General features: G+C 47.6%; 1 protein-coding gene across 3 annotated transcripts in view; it reads right to left on the reverse strand.

Annotated features, from left to right (window-relative positions):
* LOC128350818 (cytochrome P450 2J2-like) overlaps positions 1-12,728 on the reverse strand; it is a 53,003-nt gene extending 40,275 nt beyond the window's left edge. For 2 of the 3 annotated variants that reach the window (XM_053309580.1, XM_053309581.1), the window contains exons 1-2: positions 12,597-12,728; positions 1,443-1,544 (exon numbers count right to left, since the gene is read on the reverse strand). In XM_053309580.1, the coding sequence (XP_053165555.1) occupies positions 1,443-1,538 (96 nt within the window). In that variant the 5' untranslated portion in view covers positions 1,539-1,544; positions 12,597-12,728. Of the gene's footprint in view, positions 1-1,442; positions 1,614-12,596 lie in introns of those variants that run through there. The other variant, XM_053309579.1, reaches the window with a different exon arrangement.
* Between the last annotated feature and the right edge of the window lie 6,168 nt (positions 12,729-18,896).

The following is an 18,896-nucleotide window of genomic DNA, read 5'->3' on the forward strand; positions in this document are numbered from 1 at the left end:
CTGGTGCTTTTTAATTGATTCATAAATGATCTAGAAGCATGGGTAAGCAGCGATGTGGCCTTATTTGCAGATGATACCAAACTCTTCCGGGTAGTGAAATCCAAAACGGATTGTGAGCAGCTCCAAAAGGATCCCTCTAAGCTGGGGGAGTGGGCGACAAAATGGCAAATGCAGTTCAATGTTAGCAAGTGTAAAGTGATGTACATTGGAACGAAAAACCCCAACTTCAAGTATATTCTGATGGGATCTGAGCTGTCTGTGACAGACCAGGAAAGGGATCTTGGGGTTGTGGTTGACAGCTCGTTGAAAGTGTCTATTCAATGTGCGGCAGCTGTGAAAAAGGCAAATTCCATGCTAGGGATCATTAGGAAGGGGATTGAAAATAAAATGGCTAACATTATAATGCCCTTATACAAAACTATGGTGCGACCACACTTGGAGTACTGCGTACAATTCTGGTCACCACATCTTAAAAAGGACATTGTTAAACTGGAGAAGGTACAGAAGAGGGCAACCAAGATGATCAGGGGCCTAGAGCACCTTTCTTACGAGGCAAGACTGCAACACCTGGGGCTTTTTAGTTTAGAAAAAAGACGACTGTGGGGAGACATGATAGAGGTCTATAAAATCATGCATGGCGTGGAGAAAGTGGAGAGAGAGAGATTCTTTTCCCTCTCACACAACACTAGAACCAGGGGTCACTCCATGAAATTGATTGCCAGGAGGTCTAGGACCAACAAACGGAAGTACTTTTTCACACAACGCGTGATCCACTTGTGGAACTCTCTGCCACAGGATGTGGTGACAGCCAACAACCTGGATGGCTTTAAGAGGGGTTTGGATGACTTCATGGAGGAGAGGTCTATCAATGGCTACTAGTCAGAGGGCTGTGGGTCACCTCCAGCCTCAAGGGTGTGCCTCTGAGTACCAGTTGCAGGGGAGCAATGGCAGGAGAGAGGGCAGGCCCTCAACTCCTGCCTGTGGCTTCCAGCGGCATCTGGTGGGCCACTGTGCGAAACAGGATGCTGGACTAGATGGGCCTTGAGCCTGATCCAGCAGGGCTATTCTTATGTTCTTATGTTCTTAATGTGCTATTGCTTACTAGAGGCTTGTCTTGCATCCCTTGTATCGATCCAACTCAATTGTAGCATTTAGCCCTTAGTTTAAAGGTCCCATTTTATGTGTGTTCCCCCCCACCAAGCATGAGCCATATCAACATATAATTACATTTATGATAGAATATATAACACATGTAAAACAGTCCATTCTTTTTATGGGGAGATGACCATACACCTAATTAAAAATGTTTCTGCTAAACATAAAGGCTATACTTATCACCTGTCCTAATGATTTGTTACCTACAATTACCATTTGAAGAAAATAGCTCACAATTATCTTCAATAATCCTCTTATTAGGCAACTGATTAAGTAGCAAACAGTACCTTGCTGAAAGTATCTAGAGAAACACCAAACACAATTCGCCACAGGCCTCCAATGACAGGAAGTGGGAGAGGTCCAGGAGGGTATCGTCTGTGCATCCAGAGCTGTTTTAGGAAATGCAGAGTCAGGAGGCATACCAACAGAGCGATCAGAAATGCCCGTATCCACACCATTTTCCTGCTTTCTCTTTCACCGTCTTTGTATTTGTCTAGTGTGTCTGAGTGTGCTGAATGCACTCTCTCTGGTGGCTTTTGTCAGAGATATTGCCACCATGAACTGCTCTACATCTTTTTATGTGTTCCAGTTATGAAAGACAGGTATCCTTCTGGTGTCCTAGACAAATAGTCCAGGAATGCCATCCTCCAAACATATATTATATAATAGCACGTGATTATGTGTTGCAATAAAAGTGTGTTGACATATTCATGATGAAAATGCATAAACAATATTGCTGCTGCTTCCTTAATAGCTTTCCATTTTACTGCCTTGCCTTGATAGCCTAACACAATTAGAAGCACAATTCCTAGTAACTCTGAAGAAACAATATAAGATTTATTAAGAAATAAGAAACGACAGGCTAAAAAAGCTGAGTGGGCTGAACTCATTGGTGCCTCAAAACTTAGAAACCAGGCAAAATTCTGGCATCTGGTTTTGTGTCCCTTAGGGAAGGCCCCTTCTAACTTTAATTTGGTTATTCCAGCATGTGTATGGGAGCGTCATTTTTTGGCATTGTACAAAAAAGTATGACCTCACACTCTTACTTTAGATTGTGATGTCGATCAACTGCCAGCCTGGTGCCTGGTCACTGTTACTGATATTGAGGCCCTGGTCAAGAAATGTAAAATGAACTGGGCCCCAGGGTCAGATTGTATTACAGTAGAAATTATCCGTAATTACATGGAGTGGTGGGCACCTCTTTTAGCCTCATTATTCACTTACATAGGTGCTGCTGCCAAAATTCCTGATGACTGGGGCATTTCGATAATTGTGCCAATGTATAAGAAAGGATCTAGAGAAGATCCTTCCACAAGGAGCCTGGTGGAGAAGAGAATGTATGTACAAATCCCTCCCTCATATCCCTTAAATTCTTGGGAAAGGCTGTTTGGACAGTTAAATAGCTGACCATTACAGCTGAGACCTATCCTTCTAATAAACTATCTAATAAACAGATAATAATAAACACATAATATACTTCTAATATACTTCTACTTCTAATAAACCATCTCTAAATACTGTAAACAGTCACCAAAAACAGTTTGAAGACAGAATGTCAGCAGGGAAGGGGCACTTCCCAGTGTATTGCATAGTGTGCCACATGCATGACTATTTGCCCCATTAGAAAAAGTAATGGGTGTGTGTTCTGTGCAAGGAGCTCCTGGCTCTAAGGGAACAAATTCGTTACCTTGAGAAAAAGGTGGCAGATCTGGAGAAGCTCAGAGACAGAGAGGCATGTGGATGGGACCTTCAGGGATGTGGTAGAGGCATCCCACTCCAGGGCTGATAGCTCCTCTGCTGTCAGGGAGAATGAAGGTCTTGGGCAAGGAGGACATCCATCTGAGGAAGAGGGAAATGCTCCTTTAGAAGGGACCCCTTCCATGGATGATGAGTCCATATCCTCCGGGTGGTGGGGACCTCCTTGTAGTGGGTGATGAGTTTTGTGACCTGCGTGTTGATCGTACGGTGACTTGCCTGCCTGGTGCGAAGGTTGCGGACATCATGCAGCGTCTAGATAGTCTCTTAGGCAGTGCTGGGGAGGAGACAGCTGTCGTGGTGCACGTCGGCACCAACAGTGTGGGGAAATGTAGTCAAGAGATCCTGGAAGCCAAATTTAGGGTGATAGGTAGCGTATTGAAGACCTGGACTCCCAAGATAGCATTCTCAGAAATGCTACCTGTTCCACGTGCAGGTACAGTGAGACAGGCAGAGCTGAGGGATTCCAATGCGTGTATGAGACGTTGGTGCCAGCAAGAGGGGTTTAGATTTGTTAGGCACTGGGACACATTTTGGGCAAGCAAGGCCTGTACAAAAGGAACGGGCTGCACTTGAACCAAGATGGAACCAGACTGCTGGCACTTAAAATCAAAAAGGTTGCAAAGCAGCTTTTAAAATGATGCCTAGAGAACAGCTGAAGGGAGCTGGGCAGTATCCCGTTTGGCAAAAGCCATCCTTTAAAGTGCGAGGGTACAAAGGATTCAGAAAAAACAGAAGGGGGCAGAGCAGAACCACATAAAGAGCAGACAGGAGCCCATGCCAGCTGGTCAAAGAGTCAAAAGAAAGATAGCATACATCAGGTGAGAGATTCAGCGTATAGGTGCTTATATGCCAATGCCAGAAGCCTCCGAGCCAAGATGGGTGAGCTGGAGTGCTTGGTTGCTAATGCAGAAATAAATATAGTGGGTATAACAGAAACATGGTGGAACAGTGAGAACCAGTGGGACACTGTTATCCCTGGTTATAAACTGTATAGGAAGGACAGGGAGGGGCGCCTTGGAGGTGGAGTTGGACTGTATGTTAAAGAAGGAATAGAATCTAACAAGCTAGAAAATCTAGGTGGACTGGAGTCCTCGATAGAAACCCTGTGGGTGACAATACAAAGCCTGAAAGGGAATGTACTACTAGGGACATGCTATCGCCCTCCGGATCAAAATGCTGACAGTGACAGGGAGTTGCAGCAGGAAATCAGGGAGGCATCAGGATGAGAGCTGGTCTTGTGGTAGCAAGCTGGTCTTGTGGTAGCAAGCATGGTCTACCCTGGTTGCTTTTGAATGGGAGACTTGATGTGTGAGCACCGTAAGATATTCCCCTCAGGGGATGGAGCCGCTTTGGGAAGAGCAGAAGGTTTCAAGTTCCCTCCCTGGTTTCTCCAAGATAGGGCTGAGAGAGATTCCTGCCTGCAATCTTGGAGAAGCCACTGCTAGTCTGTGAAGACAATACTGAGCTAAATAGACCAATGGTCTGACTCAGTATATGGCAGCTTTCTATGTTCCTATCCCAAGGAGAGGCAGGGCAGTAATAATGGGTGATTCAATTACTCACACACAGACTGGGTAAATTCACAGTCAGGTCATGACAAGGAGGTCCAATTTCTAGATACACTGAATGACTGTACCCTAGAACAGTTGGTCTTGGAACCAATGAGAGAGGAGGTGACCTTGGACTTAATTCTGAGCGGCACCCATGACCTGGTGCATGATGTCAGTGTCATCAACCCTTTAGGGAACAGTGACCATAGTGCCATCAAATTCAGCATACATGTGGGGAGAGGATCACCAAGGAAGTCCAACACAGACATTTTTAATTTCAGAAGAGGAAACATCTCTAAAAAGAGGAGTATTATGAAAAGAAAGCTGAAAGGGAAAATCAGGAGAGTCACTTCACTTCAGAGTGCATGGAGTTTACTCCAAACCACAATACTGGAAGCCCAGTTAGATTGTATACCCAAAGGAAAGGTACCACTTAGTCCAGGAGGATGACAGCATGGCTAACAGGTACTATCAAGGAAGCCATAAAAGGGAAGACGACTTCCAACTGAAATTGGAAGGCCTGTCCAAATGAAGAGAACAGAAAGGAACACAAATTCTGGCAAAAGAAATGCAAGGGAGACAAATAAGGGAGGCAAAAAAAAAAAAAGAGTTTGAAGAACATTTAGCTAAAAGTATCAAGGGGAATAACAAAAACTTCTTTAAATACATCAGATCCAGGAAACCTGCCAGGGAGGCAGTTGGAGCATTAGACAATGAGAGAGTGAAAGGGATTATTAAGGAGGATATGGAGGTTGCAGACAAGCTGAATGAGTTCTTTCCGTCCGTCTTCATGGTAGAGGATACTGAGCATATACCTGTTCCTGAACCAGGCTTTTTGGGATTGCAGGCTAAAGAACTGAGTCAGATAGAAGTGACAAGAAATGATGATCTAAACTCTGTGGAAAAACCGAAAACTAACAAATCTCCAGGGCCAGATGGCATCCATACTAGATTCCTCAAAGAACTCAAATGTGAAATTGCCAACCTCCTTGCTAAAATATAAGTCCTGTTTACTTTTTACATTAATTCCCTGGTCCCACTCTTGAATGATCTGGCCCTTCAACCTCCAAAACTGATGAATAGGCATGTTTCAATATTACTTTATGCTGACAACATTGTCCTTTTTTCACAAACTAAAGTTGGGCTAAGTCGGGCCCTAGCATCTTTGAGCTCTTATACTTTAAAGAGGCTTTGGAGATAAATTACTCTAAAACACAAGTCCTGGTGTTCTCAAAACATCCAAGGTATTTTACATGGTTTACAAACGGGCATAGGATTGAGCAGGTGAAGGTGTTTAAATACCTCGGGGTAGTTTTTCAATGGGAATCGTAAAGCTCATCTTAATTATGTCTCTCATAATGCGCAGCAGGCAGCAAATGCGATTAAATCTTTTTATTTTTCAAGGGGTGCCCTCTTTGTCCCAGCAGCTATTAAACTTTTCATGGCTAAGGTTTGTCCTCAGATTTTTTACGGCACACAAATTGGCCTGTGTGATAACTCCATGCCATTGGAAGTAGTTCAGACGAAATTTCTCAGGGCCATCTTTCAAGTGCCTGGTGGTGTTACTAATGCAGAGGGCCTTTAATTAATTGATTAATGCTGTTCTCCAAAGAGAGGCTGGAATTACCAATTTAAAGATGAAAATTTGGCTTTGTATAATTAAATTCTGATTGAAATTGGCCTTCTTCCCCACTGTACTAACTGATAGCTTCACATCTACCTGGACAACAGCTTTAAAAATAAAGCTCCAACATCTTGGCATGTCCCAGGGAGAATTCATTGGCCAGGGTTTTGATCAGACTATCCATTTTATCAAACAATGCCTCCTAGACACAGACCTTCAAGTGAAATGTGCATGTTTGTCAAGGGGAATGAATATAGGTGCTCAGAGTTTAATTTCAAACTGGCCGATTACTTTGACCATATTCTCCTATGCAAATTCAGGAGAGCCTTGACCCTTGCCAGATTAAATGTTCTCCGTACTGCAGTCTTTGAGGGAAAATACAATTGAATACTTTATTCAATGTGCCACTGCCTCTGCAGCTCAGGGGACATAGAGACAACTGCTCATGTAATCCTCTATTGCCAGTTCTACAGGGATAGCCATTCTAACCTTATTTTTCACCTTATAAAGAAATATCCTGGCCAAACTGATCTTTTTTATTTGGAATATCTGCTGTCAAATTTTAAACCTGTGATTTCTATTAATGTGGCCAAGTTTTGTTTTATTGCTTGCAAATTGCGTAAAGCAATTAACTCAAAAATTCTGTAAAATGTAAATGTATTATGCAAACTGTAATGACTGGTCAATGACCGTAATAGACTTCTACAACCAACAACAACTAGAAGAAGAGTAAAGTTGGACATACTGGCATATTTGCTTAGATTGTGCTGAAAAAATGGCAGATGCAGACTTTTAGGAAGGAGTGATTATTTTCCTTTTTCCTTTTTTTTTTTTTTGCAGTGGAGCAATGCTTGACTAAGAAGCAGAAGGCTGTTGGTTCAAATCCCCGCTGCTACTATATCAGACAGCAGAAATATAGGAAGATGCTGAAAGGCATCATCTCATACTGCGCGGGAGGAGGCAATAGTAAACCCTTCCTCTATTCTACCAAAGAAAACCACAGGACTCTGTGGGTGCCAGGAGTCAAAATCGACTTGACGGCACACTTTACCTTTACCTTAGTATATGCCTCAGTCCAAATCTGGGCATGCTAGATATGGATGAGAATGGGTCAAAGTTCTTGTGGTGTTTTTATGTGAGGGTGAGAAAGAAAATGGGGATGAATAAAACATTTTCCCCATGTTTTGTTGTTGCTGTTGTTTTCAGTTTTCTTTTTTTGTGGGGGAAGGATTGCAATTGTGAAGTAGGGCAGAACTGAACATGGAGGAGAGGGCAGAAGATCTGCAGAAGTCTTAGGGGAGAGATTAAAAAAATGAGCCAAGCTTGTATAGATATTTAGTCAGTACTTGAACTACATATACAGCCTGATTATATGCAGCAGCAGAAGCACCTTTTGAAAAACAGGAAATCCAGGGGTGTTGCAAGGTGAACACCACTGACTGCGTTGTGCAACAGGACAGGTCTGGTGCAATATTGCACAAACACAGATGTGCAATGTGACACCCACTGGAAACAATGGCCTTTGTGCACTGCTTATGCCCAGTGTTATGCCAGTCAGAGGAGCACTGCACTGCAGCCTGTCAAGGGTTTCTACATAGGCACAGCAAGGTGGGTGCATAGCTGGCCCCAGGCGAAGTCTGGCTTTGGTGCCCTCTGCTCCCTTCGCCCACACAGGTGCCCCACCCCGTTTCCCCACATGGACACCTGAGCAGGTGGGTGGGAGGTAAAGTGGGCGGACAGTCCTCATCTTCTGAGCAGGCGGGCGGTCTGTCCTCACTTGCTGTCCTCACCATTCTGCTATGTTCAGTAGCCGCACCTGCTGCCGCCACATACTTCTGGGCATCTGGCATGCCGTGGTGTGTTATAATAACATTGCTGAGTGATGCGGCAAGATGACAATAATATGCTGTCGCAGTCCCACTGCTCAAAAGCAGCAGGCAGCTGCAGAAGCAATGGGCCGAGGTGGCCAGGAGATCAAGCAGGCCACCGGGCAGGCGACAGGGATGGCGAGTGCCTGTTTGGTTGCCCACTCAGTCACTCGAAGTTGCACACACTAACACATGAGGCCGAAGGGGGCAAGTACGTATCTGGCAGCTTTCTGTCCCAGACAGCATCCTTGATCCACTTACAATTGTGGACCGGCCTTATTTTGGTTTGCTGAGTGGCATGTGATCCAGGCCCTCTGCTCCCTTCCCTGTCTGGTGACAGCCTAGGGGACTGCCTAGACACTCGCTAGGTGACTGTCTGGTTCATCTTGCCCTATCCACCCCCGGGACAGTACCTCCAGTGACTGTTGCTGGTGTATATTTTATGTTGCTTTTTAGATTGTGAGCCCTTTGGGGACAGGAAGCCATCTTATTTATTTATTATTTCTCTCTGCAAACCACTTTGGAAACATTTGGTGAAGTGGCAGTTGCCAGAAGCCTTGTAGGGTGGAGGAGGCTTTAACATCGGCTTCCCAGAGACAGTGGCTGCCCAGTGGTGGGAGCCTGAGTGGTTGCTGTCTGCTGTTGTCAGCTTGCCAGCCTGGGTGCCCCCTAGCTTGTGGGGCTGTGGCTGCCCTGCAGGTGAGTCTGTGTGGGATCGGGGCCAGAGGGGGTGAGTCAGCAGTTCCTAAGGGTCAGCTGCTCAGAGAAGCCATCTTTCTGGGCTTATAAAAGGACTGCTGCACTGTGCTCTGTGCCTCAGTTGCCTTGTAGGGAGAAGGAGGCTTTAACATCTGCTTCCAGAGACAGTGGCTGCCCAGTGGTGATAGCCTGAGTGGTTGCTGTCTGCTATTGTCAGCTTGCCAGCCTGGGTGCCCCCTAGCTTGTGACTCACCCCTAGCTAGCTGGCCCTTGGGGCCAGAGGGGGTGAGTCAGTAGTTCCTGAGGGTCAGCTGCTCAGAGTAGCCATCTTTCTGGGCTCATAAAAGGACTGCTGCACTGTGGTGGTGGGCCCACCACCAGTGGGGTTGCCCATTTGGGGGAGCCACTTCTGGGGGTGGGGTGAGGGCCTGGTGATATTTTTTGGCTTCTATTGTTTTTGGATCCTGGATGTTTCAGATGTGTCTTGGTTTGTCTGGGGATGGGGAGACAGTGGGTGTGTCCACTGACTGTGGGATAGCTATCCCTGTGGTGGTGAGGAATAGAGGAAGTAAAGTTGGCAGGTCAGCATGTCATTACAGGGGAAGGGAAGTCAGAAATCTATTAAATGTTTTCCCTTCTGGCTGCCCTGCCAACTCTTTGACTTTGGGGAGCAGTGCCAACCTCCCACAGACTCTCACCTTGCTCCTCTGTAATGCCAGGTCTGTCCAGAATAAGTCAGAAACCATCCATGATTTGGTGCAGGATGAAGGGACAGATCTGGGATGTATTACAGAGACTTGATTGGGGGAGACTGGTGGCTCAGTCTGGTCCCAGCTTCTCCCTCCAGGGTACTCTGTTGAGGAGCAGGTGCAGGAATGTGGGCAGGGAGGTGGAGTGGCTGTGGTCTATAAGAATAACCTCTCCCTGACCAGGATCCCTGTGGAAGTGTCTGACCATATTGAATGTGTGTACCTAATTTTGGGGACCAGATAGACTGGGACTTCTCTTGGTGTACTGATTGCCCCGCTGCCCGATAGAGTCCCTAACTGAGCTGAAGGACTTAGTCTCGCATTTGGCGTTGGAGTCTCCCAGGCTTGTGATGCTGGGGGACTTCAGTGTCCACTTTGGGATCAATTTGTCGGGGGTGGCTCAGGAGTTCATAGCCGCCATGACAACTATAGGACTATCCCAAAAGGTGTTGGGACTGATGCACATTGCAGGTCACATGCTTGATCTGGTCTTTCACTCTGATCAGAGTGGTGTTCCGTGGGTGGGGACTCCTGTGATTTCCCCATTGTCATGGACAGAACACCGTCTGGTTAAGGTTGGACTCACAGTCACACCCCACCTTCGCAGGGGTGAGGTGCCCATTAGGATGGTCCACCCAAGAAGGTTATTGGATAAGAGTTTGCTGTTCCTAATACAATGCCTATAGACTGACACATCTTCAAAAGTATGATGCTTTCCTGCTGGGGACTTAACTAAGGCAATTATAATGACAAAGGGAGTCCGACAGGGTTGTGTCTTGGCACCCCACTTATTTAACTTATACTTGAACGATCCAGCCCACACCCTATATGCTTCAAAGTACCAGTTCCCAAACTTAGCGGGGAAAGAAATCCCCCTATTATTATATGCAGATGATGCAGTCTTATTATTGCAATCTAGAGTGGGGTTAAATAGATTTATGATACAGTTCTCAAGGTATTGTGCTAGTGAGGTGTTGTCAATAAATTATGAGAAAACAAAGGTTTTAGCATTCTGTGGAGGCAATAAAAGACACAAATGGTCAATAGATAACCATATAATCGAACAAATAAAATATTTTAACTATCTTGGAATTGTATTTCAGGCATCCCTTAGTTGGACTAAACATAGGGCTCGTGCCTTTCAAAATGCTTCCTTTAAGATAATATAGTGCAGTTTTATTTCACAAAAGGAGGGAAATATATTCCCGCATCTTCTGACACATCTTCAAAAGTATGATGCTTTCCTGCTGGGGACTTAACTAAGGCAATTATAATGACAAAGGGAGTCTGACAGGGTTGTGTCTTGGCACCCCACTTATTTAACTTATACTTGAACGATCCAGCCCTAAATTTTAATAGGGCTAAAGTAATTTCCAAGTTATTATATGGTATTCAAGTCTGGTATTTAGTTATGGACAAAAGTATGGAAAGAGTCCAGCCAAAATTTCTGAGGTGTATTTTCAGTTTGCCCAGATGTGTTAAAAATGCCACCTTAAGGACAGAAGTAGCGTTTCCCTCAATAGTCACCAGGGCTTGGATTCTCTCCTTGAATGTTTGGATCAAATTACAACATTACATACAGGTAAAACTCGGAAAATTAGAATATTGTGCAAAAGTCCATTAATTTCAGTAATGCAAATTAAAAGGTGAAACTGATATATGAGACAGACGCATTACATGCAAAGCGAGATAAGTCAAGCCTTAATTTGTTATAATTGTGTTGATCATGGTGTACAGCTCATGAAAACCCCAAATCCACAATCTCAGAAAATTAGAATATTACATGGAACCAAGAAGACAAGGACTGAAGAATAGAACAATATCGGACCACTGAAAAGTATAAGCATGCATATATATTCAGTACTTGGTTTGGGCCCCTTTTGCAGCAATTACTGCCTCAATGTGGCGTGGCATGGATGCTATCAGCCTGTGGCACTGATGAGGTATTATGGAAGACCAGGATGCTTCATTAGCGGCCTTCAGCAATTCTGCATTGTTTGGTCTCATGTCTCTCATCCTTCTCTTGGCAATGCCCCATAGATTCTCTATGGGGTCAGGTCAGGCGAGTTTGCTGGCCAATCAAGCACAGTACACTGTATACTTTTCATTGCCCTTATTACATTATTACATTTTTCCTCCCCACTAATAAGTTTTTTAATTTCTTGATTCACTTTAAGATAAAAATGTATACATCCAGGCTACAACAACTGATATACAACAATTGATATATATGCCCAATTTGTTATTTTAGCTATTACTTAGCTTATTTAATGTGAACATACTCAAATTTATTCCCTCTTATGAAATAGTAATAGGGAGATCTGTGTTTAAGGGCATATAGTTGAACTTCTCAGTTGAAACTATAAGGTTGAATAGATTTTACTGAAAGCTGATCTTTTATCTTTTATCTGCATTAGATTCCCTGTTATTATTTGCAAAAACAGAAAACAGCGGGTGTTTGAATTACCTATATGGCAGAGTTAGTTCTCCTCTCTTTATCCAGCTGGTTCCCTGGGAAGTTCAAAATTCCATATGGCTGCCTAGATTTGGACTTTGTGTGGCTAGTCAATAATTATATATACTATTACTATTTTTGTATCTTTCTTATAAATGGATTTTTTTTAATGGATAAGATCTTGTTTGTAAACATGTATGTTTGCTGGAATCTCAGAGATGTAACATTTTGTGTTTCTACTTATAATTCTAATAAAAGCTTAATTATACACACACACACACACACACAACTGAAATGTAGTAGTAATACATTCAATACATTCCATACAACAGCTTGAATGTAGTAATAATGGGCAGTCCAGCTAAGTTCAGGAAGATAGTGACTAAGCTTTAAAAAAAGAAGACTGATGTGAACAGAGGTGCTCTTACCCCTGGACTTCAGGGCCAAAGTCCAGGGCCTCCACAGCCCTGTCCCAGGTAGTGTGGTCACCCAGCCAAGCATGATAATGCTTAATTTGCAGGGGAGACGGGGGGGGGGGGTCCTCCTCCAAAGGCCTTTAGGTCCAGGCTTCAAAATTACCTAGGTGCACATCTGGGTGAGGCATTTCTACAGGATACTAATTTATTTCTGGTAGATAGCTACAGAGTATATAAAGTCTGGGTCGGTGAAATTTTTGGCAGTGGCTGGGTGTCATGGCTCAGACTTCGGAATCAGAAGACTCAGATCAGGAAGACTCACCTGCTAGTGAGCCACAGCAGCAAGATTTGGCAGAGAAACCAGACTTGGGACCTGAGGATTCTCAGCAGCTGCCAGACTTGAATTCTGATGAGGAAGAGCCTGGGATTCCACCTATATTGAGAATCCCCCTCCCCTTGCCTTGTGCAGGTGGGAGGGTGTTTGTCCCAGCCCGTGACTCACAAGGCCCTAGAAGCAGCCCTATTGGCTGGCTGGCCTGTGGTGGGCGGGGCTTGGTGGGTGGCTGAGCAGTTTCCCCGCTCTAGCCTCTCAGTTGGTTTTCAGCTTCCGAGGTGGAAAGAGCTCAGTCACGGAGCTCCTTCCTTAGAGGCCTGGTGGGGGGAGCGTCCGACAAGCGGGCGAGGTGTGCATTCGGCGGCGTTTCGTTGAGGGGGCCATAGCATCAACGGCGGTCCCACCGATAGCGGAGGAACTCTCTGGGCGGCTCCCGGCCCAGTCGCGGCGGCGGCGGCTTCTCTGGGCCTATCGGCGCGGCGTCGGCCCGCTTTTTCGCGGTGTGCTTCTCCTCTCTGGGGCATTTGCCCTTGGGTTTGTGGGGCGTTTGGGGGGTTCCGTTGGCCCGTGCGGCTGGGTGGCGGCCTGTTCCTTCCTCCTAAGTTACTGTAGTCCTAACAGCAGTGTTATTTTCTTTGATAGTGGTGGGTTACAGGCTGGGTTGCTTTTGCTCCTTGGTGCCTTAGGGGACTTGTTGTTTTATGGATTAGGTTAGTGGGGCCTTCCTTCCCTTCTGTCAGGGTGTGGGACTCTGGGCTTCATTTGGTAGACTGGGCACTGCTGCTAGTCTTGGGAGGGGGGGCTTGACTACTCTTAATTATCGCTGCTGACTTCGTTCTGGGTTTTAGAGGTTGCGCTGTTCTTATCCATCTCTTCAGGAATTGCACTATTTTGAGTCAGGATGCCTGGGATAAAAAAGGGGGGCGCCTTATTAGGCAGCCCAAGAGGCCTGCTCCTCCACAGTCATCCTCGGATGAAGAGGATGAAGAGATGACTCTCATCCATGGGTTGATTAATAGAATGGAGGCTTTAGAGAAAGCTAAGGCAGCCCCTTCCGATAAGGGTGCTGGTCCTTTGGGTGGGGGTGGTGTGCCTCCTCCTAAGGTTCCACGGAGGACCAGGGGTTCTGTGAAAAGCCAGCTGCTAACTTCTCTCTCTAGTAGGTTGGCAGCGCTTGAGGAGGGGCTGAACCCTGCCGGACCGGGCCCTTCTGCACCCACGTTACCGCTTCCTGCACCTGATGTTCCAGTGCCAGAGTCACCTTCGCCATTGCTACCTCCGCCTGCGGCACCGGTTGGTCAGCCACCAGTGGATCCGGCTAATCCTTTGGCCCTGGGTGAGCCAGCAGCACCTACACCGCCCGGCATCACCGGCCAGTGGCCTTCTTTTCCCTGGCCGATGCCTGCCATGGGTGGATGGGGCCCAGCTTCTTACTGGCCCCCATATACACAATCCTGGGGTGCGGGTTCCCCGCTTGTCTTTCCGGGGGTTATGGCAGGCTTACAAGGCGCTGCAGAGCAGGTCTGGTTAGGTAACCGGCCTTCCAGCGGGTCGCTCCCGCTCCCTGGGGTGGCCTCCTCTCCTGTAACTGCCACTGGGGCAAAACCGGGTTATTATCCAATGGGGATTTTGCCATCACCACAACATGCGCCCTACGGGGGTATGGGTCTCCCGCTAGGGGATCACCTGCTCCTTTCTACAAAGGAAAAAATCCTTAAGGGTGAATATGTGGACATTTTTAGTTTATTGTTCAGGGAACCCGAGGTTAAGCATAAAGAGGGGGAATCTTGTAAGGAGCATGAAGCCACCAAGAGAAAGCCGGTCGAGAAGACTTGGAATAATTGGCTTTCTGGCTTCACAATTTATATGGGGGTTATTGTTCAGGCCCAACCTGCAAGGGGCCCTGCCCTGTTAAAATACATGGATATTATTCACAGGGCGGTCTCTGACTTTGCTGGATCTTCCCGGGTGTGGTACGATGAGAGTTTTAGAATGCGGGCAGCTTTAGACCCCACGTTGCCCTGGGATGCTCCTTTTCAAGAGTTATGGCTGGTTACTATGTCTCCAGCCCTGCCGATAGATGGGGATAGGTCTGACAGTGGGCATTTGCTCTCTAAGCCGTCTGGGGTTCTGCCCACGGGGAGTGTGGGACAGCAGTGGGTTCAACCCCACCTTGTTTGCTGGGAATTTAACACCAATGGCAAGTGCTCCCGTTCCCCATGTCGGTTTAAGCATACCTGCGGGGTCTGCGGGGCACGACACCCAAATTCCTCCTGTCCCAGGGCCAAGTTTGGGGGTTCCGGGGCTAAGTTTAGGCAAGGGAACAGCAAAAGGGGTGGCCCTCCCCCACCCCTTCCAAATAAAGGGTCCTAGCCCTGTCAAGGTTGAGGTGCTTGAATGGCTGTTGCTGGACTATCCAGACCAATCAGCAGCTTCTTATTTGTTATGTGGCTTCCAGGACGGTTTCTGGATTCCCTCTTCGGCCCGTAGGGGATTATGTAGTTCTCGCAACCTGAAATCAGTTGTTGGTAAGGAGGAAGTAGTTATTAGAAAGATTAATAAGGAGGTGGCTGCGGGCAGGGTGATGGGGCCATTTGCCAGCCTCCCCTTCCCTGGCCTTAGGGTTTCACCGTTAGGGGTGGTCCCTAAAAAGGTTCCTGGTGAATTTAGGTTGATTCATCATCTCTCTCATCCTAGGGGGTCCTCAGTAAATGATGGCATCCCTGATAGCCTATGTTCCGTACGTTACACCTCGTTTGATGAGGCCGTGGAAGTGGTCAGGGGTAGGGGCCCTGGGGCCCTCTTAGCGAAGTGTGATATTGAGTCTGCCTTTCGCCTATTGCCGGTGCATCTGAATGACTTCGAGCTGCTGGGCTTTGCATTTACTGGCCAATTTTACTTTGATTGAGCCTTGCCTATGGGCTGCTCGATTTCTTGCGCGGCGTTCGAAGCATTCAGCTCCTTTCTGGAGTGGGCAGTTAGGCGCCTGGTGGGCCTCCCCTACACGGCTCATTTTCTAGATGATTTTCTTTTTGTAGGCAGTGGGAATTCTAGGGAGTGTCACCATTTACTGCGCTCCTTCATGGAGCTAGCGGACCAGCTAGGGGTTCCCTTGGCGCAAGATAAAACAGAGGGGCCAGTCACGTGCCTATCCTTTTTAGGGATTGAGCTGGACACTGTTGCCGGTTGCTCCAGACTGCCTCAGGTCAAGCTGCTGGTCCTGTTGGACATGGTTAGGTCCCTGGGTCGCGCCCGTAAGGTCTCCCTGAGGGATCTCCAGGTGGTCTTGGGTCACCTCAATTTCGCTTGCAAGGTGGTGGCTCCGGGCCGGGCCTTTTTGCGCCGGTTATGCGATTTGACTCTGGGTGTTCGGGCTCCCCATCACAGAGTGCGAATCACGGAGGGTGTTCAGTCTGACCTTGCTCTTTGGGAAGCATTTCTCACTGACTTTAATGGGGTGGCGTTCTGGCAAAACGTTAGACTCCTCGAAACCGACCTACAGGTCCACTCTGATGCGGCAGGTGGAATAAGTTTCGGGGTTTATTTCAGGGGACGTTGGTGTTCCACCAGGTGGCCTGTGGAATGGGTCAGGCAGGGGATTACTCGCGACTTGACTTTCTTAGAGCTTTTTCCAATGGTGGTGGCCGTGCATATTTGGTCAGCTGAGTTTGCCAATTCCTCAGTTATGTTCTGGTGTGACAACCTGGCAGTGGTCCAGATTGTTAACACTCAGACCTCCCAGTCCCTGAGGGTCATGGGTTTAGTTAGGGCATTAGTATTACAGTGTCTGCGGGCTAACATCCTCTTCTGGTCCCGCCATGTTCCGGGTATACGGAATGACATAGCTGACGCTCTGTCTCATTTTCAGTTAAACAGGTTCAGAGAGTTAGCGCCCGAGGCTGCCCTACACCCGGAACCCATGCCGGCTTTTTTGTGGGAACTTGGCAGGTGGAGGCACAGCGGGCCATAGCGGCGTCTCTGGCGCCTAGCACCAGAGCGAGCTACACAGCCAAGCTTGAGGCTTTCTCTCTTTTTCGAAAGGCTGAAGGTTTGGTGGAGGTTTGACCTGTCCCTGTAGAACAACTTCAGCAGTTTTTGGTCTTCCTTCGTAGGGCGGAGCGTGCGGTGTCCACTTTGGGGGGCTATCTAGCCACGCTAGCTTTTGAAGCCCAGGTTCAGGGGGTTAGTGACTCCTCCGCTGACCCTCGGGTGCGGCGTATGTTGGAGGGTTGGGCTTGGGGGGAACCCAGGACCAGGGACCCCAGACACCCTTTCACTCTGGATTTGGTGGCTCCCACGTTCGGGTGCTTAGTAGGGTGCTGCTCGGGCCCATGGGAGGTGTCACTGTTTAGGGCTGCAGTATTGGTTGCCTTCTTTGGGGCTTTCCGCCCAGGTGAGTTGCTTCCCTGCAGCAGGTCCTCCCCCAGGGACCGCTGCTTGCAATATTCTGATTTATCATTCGGTGATGGGGAAGTGTGTTTGCTCCTTCGTTGCTCCAAGACGGATCAGAGGGGCAGGGGCCAGATGGTTCGCCTCGCGGCGGCCAGGGATATAAGTGTGTGCCTGGTAGTGGCCCTGAGGCATTACACTGGGCTAGGCCCTTTTTCGGGGGGATGTCTCTTTACCCACAGTGATCAGACTCCTCTTACACAATATCAATTCCTAACGGAGTTGAGGAAGGCTCTGCGGGCCGCCGGGGTCGCTCTCCAGGGACTTACCCTGCATTCATTTCGTATTGGTGCGGCTACCACCGCTACGCGTATTGGGCTGCACGAGTCTGAAGTTCAGAGAATTGGACGGTGGAGGTCCATGGCGGTTAGGCAATATGTGCGCTGACAGCGGACAGTTGTTTTCTGCATTGTTGACTTGTTATTTTCTCTTGGCAGGTGCTGGCGGGGTGGCGGTCCCGGTCCGAGTCCTGATGTGTGGCCATTCGTTGGTCTTCTGGGCTTTCAAGCGGGCCAGCACCTCCCGCTGGGGATCCCAGCTGGGTTTGGGAAGCAAAGCTTCAGTTTATTGGTTGGGCATGAGGGGCATGCTCTGGAATCAGTTACTTCCAGCGTTGAGGGATCATTTAGATAGGTTTCCCATTCCCGACATTATGGTTCTTCATCTGGGGGAGAATGATTTGGGCCGGCGGCCTGGCCTCACCATCTTTCAGCAAGCCTCCTCGGATTTGACTACTTTGCGCAGGTGGATGCCTAGTGTACGCATAATCTGGATTAATTGGCTCCAACGCAGAGTTTGGCGGGGCGCTCACTTTTGCCTCAGTTTGGAGAAGGCGTGTAGAAAAATTTCAGCTGCAATAGGCAGATTGGTGTTGGCAGCTGGGGGGTCTGTTGTGCGGCAGCCGGATATAGCTGCTCGCTTTCCCGAGCTATTCCGCCTCGACGGGGTTCACCTTTCCGAAAAAGGTTGTGATTTGTATCTGCGTAATATCCGTGAGGTGCTTGCTGAAAGTTTAGGCAGGCGTGGGGCAGGAAGGTCAAGCGATGGCTAACCTTCCTGGGTGGCAGGAACAGTGCGAGCTGTGGGGTAAGGAGGTATAGATTATCGGTGAGCACCCTTGGACATTTTAAGGTGGATTGGTCAATCGCTTCCTTGTGGCCTGTGCGGCACGGGAAGACTTGGATTGCCAAGAAACCTGCTTCAGGACTTCACCTACCTTTGGGCTGTGCGGTCTGGGGAGGTAAAGATCCGAAGCTGTTCAGATCCCCTCTTCTAAAGGGGGTGGTTGGCTTTGAAGGAATTGGGCAGGAGCTACCTGCCTCTTTCCTGAGCCAGGGTGTGTCGCCCTTGCAGGCGATGGGTAGGACGTTTTGAATCCTAGCCCATGCCTAGGTGCCTGCACTGTTTTATGTTGGTGATTAATCACCTTGTTTTCAGTCCGCCATGCCTGTTGTTATATTAATAAAGCGTGGCCCGTTTCTCCCATTAAAAAATGTCTCTGTGTCTTCTTGGCCGGGGTCTGGGTACAAGAAGTATCAAGAGGCAGGCTCAGAGGAACTCACGCAGGTGCAGGAGATAACAGGGAAGAAAGCCAAACTGCTTTCTCAGGGAAGCCTGATTGGTTCCTGTTTCTGTTGAGCCATATATTTTCAACAGTCTCTCATGGCTGAGTTGCTGTTTGCAACTTTGCTGGCAGCAGTTACTGTGCTCTTGGAATTATCTCTTTTCTGTGTTCCAGTTTGTCTTGTCTGTACTTCCCTATATTGTTCCCTTAATTCCTTGTTCTGTGTCCTTCGCTTGTTTCATTCCTTGTTCTGTCTTTTCTTCCACTTATTACTC

Source organism: Hemicordylus capensis, chromosome 3 (assembly GCF_027244095.1).
Source record: "Hemicordylus capensis ecotype Gifberg chromosome 3, rHemCap1.1.pri, whole genome shotgun sequence".
Taxonomy (NCBI): domain Eukaryota; kingdom Metazoa; phylum Chordata; class Lepidosauria; order Squamata; family Cordylidae; genus Hemicordylus; species Hemicordylus capensis.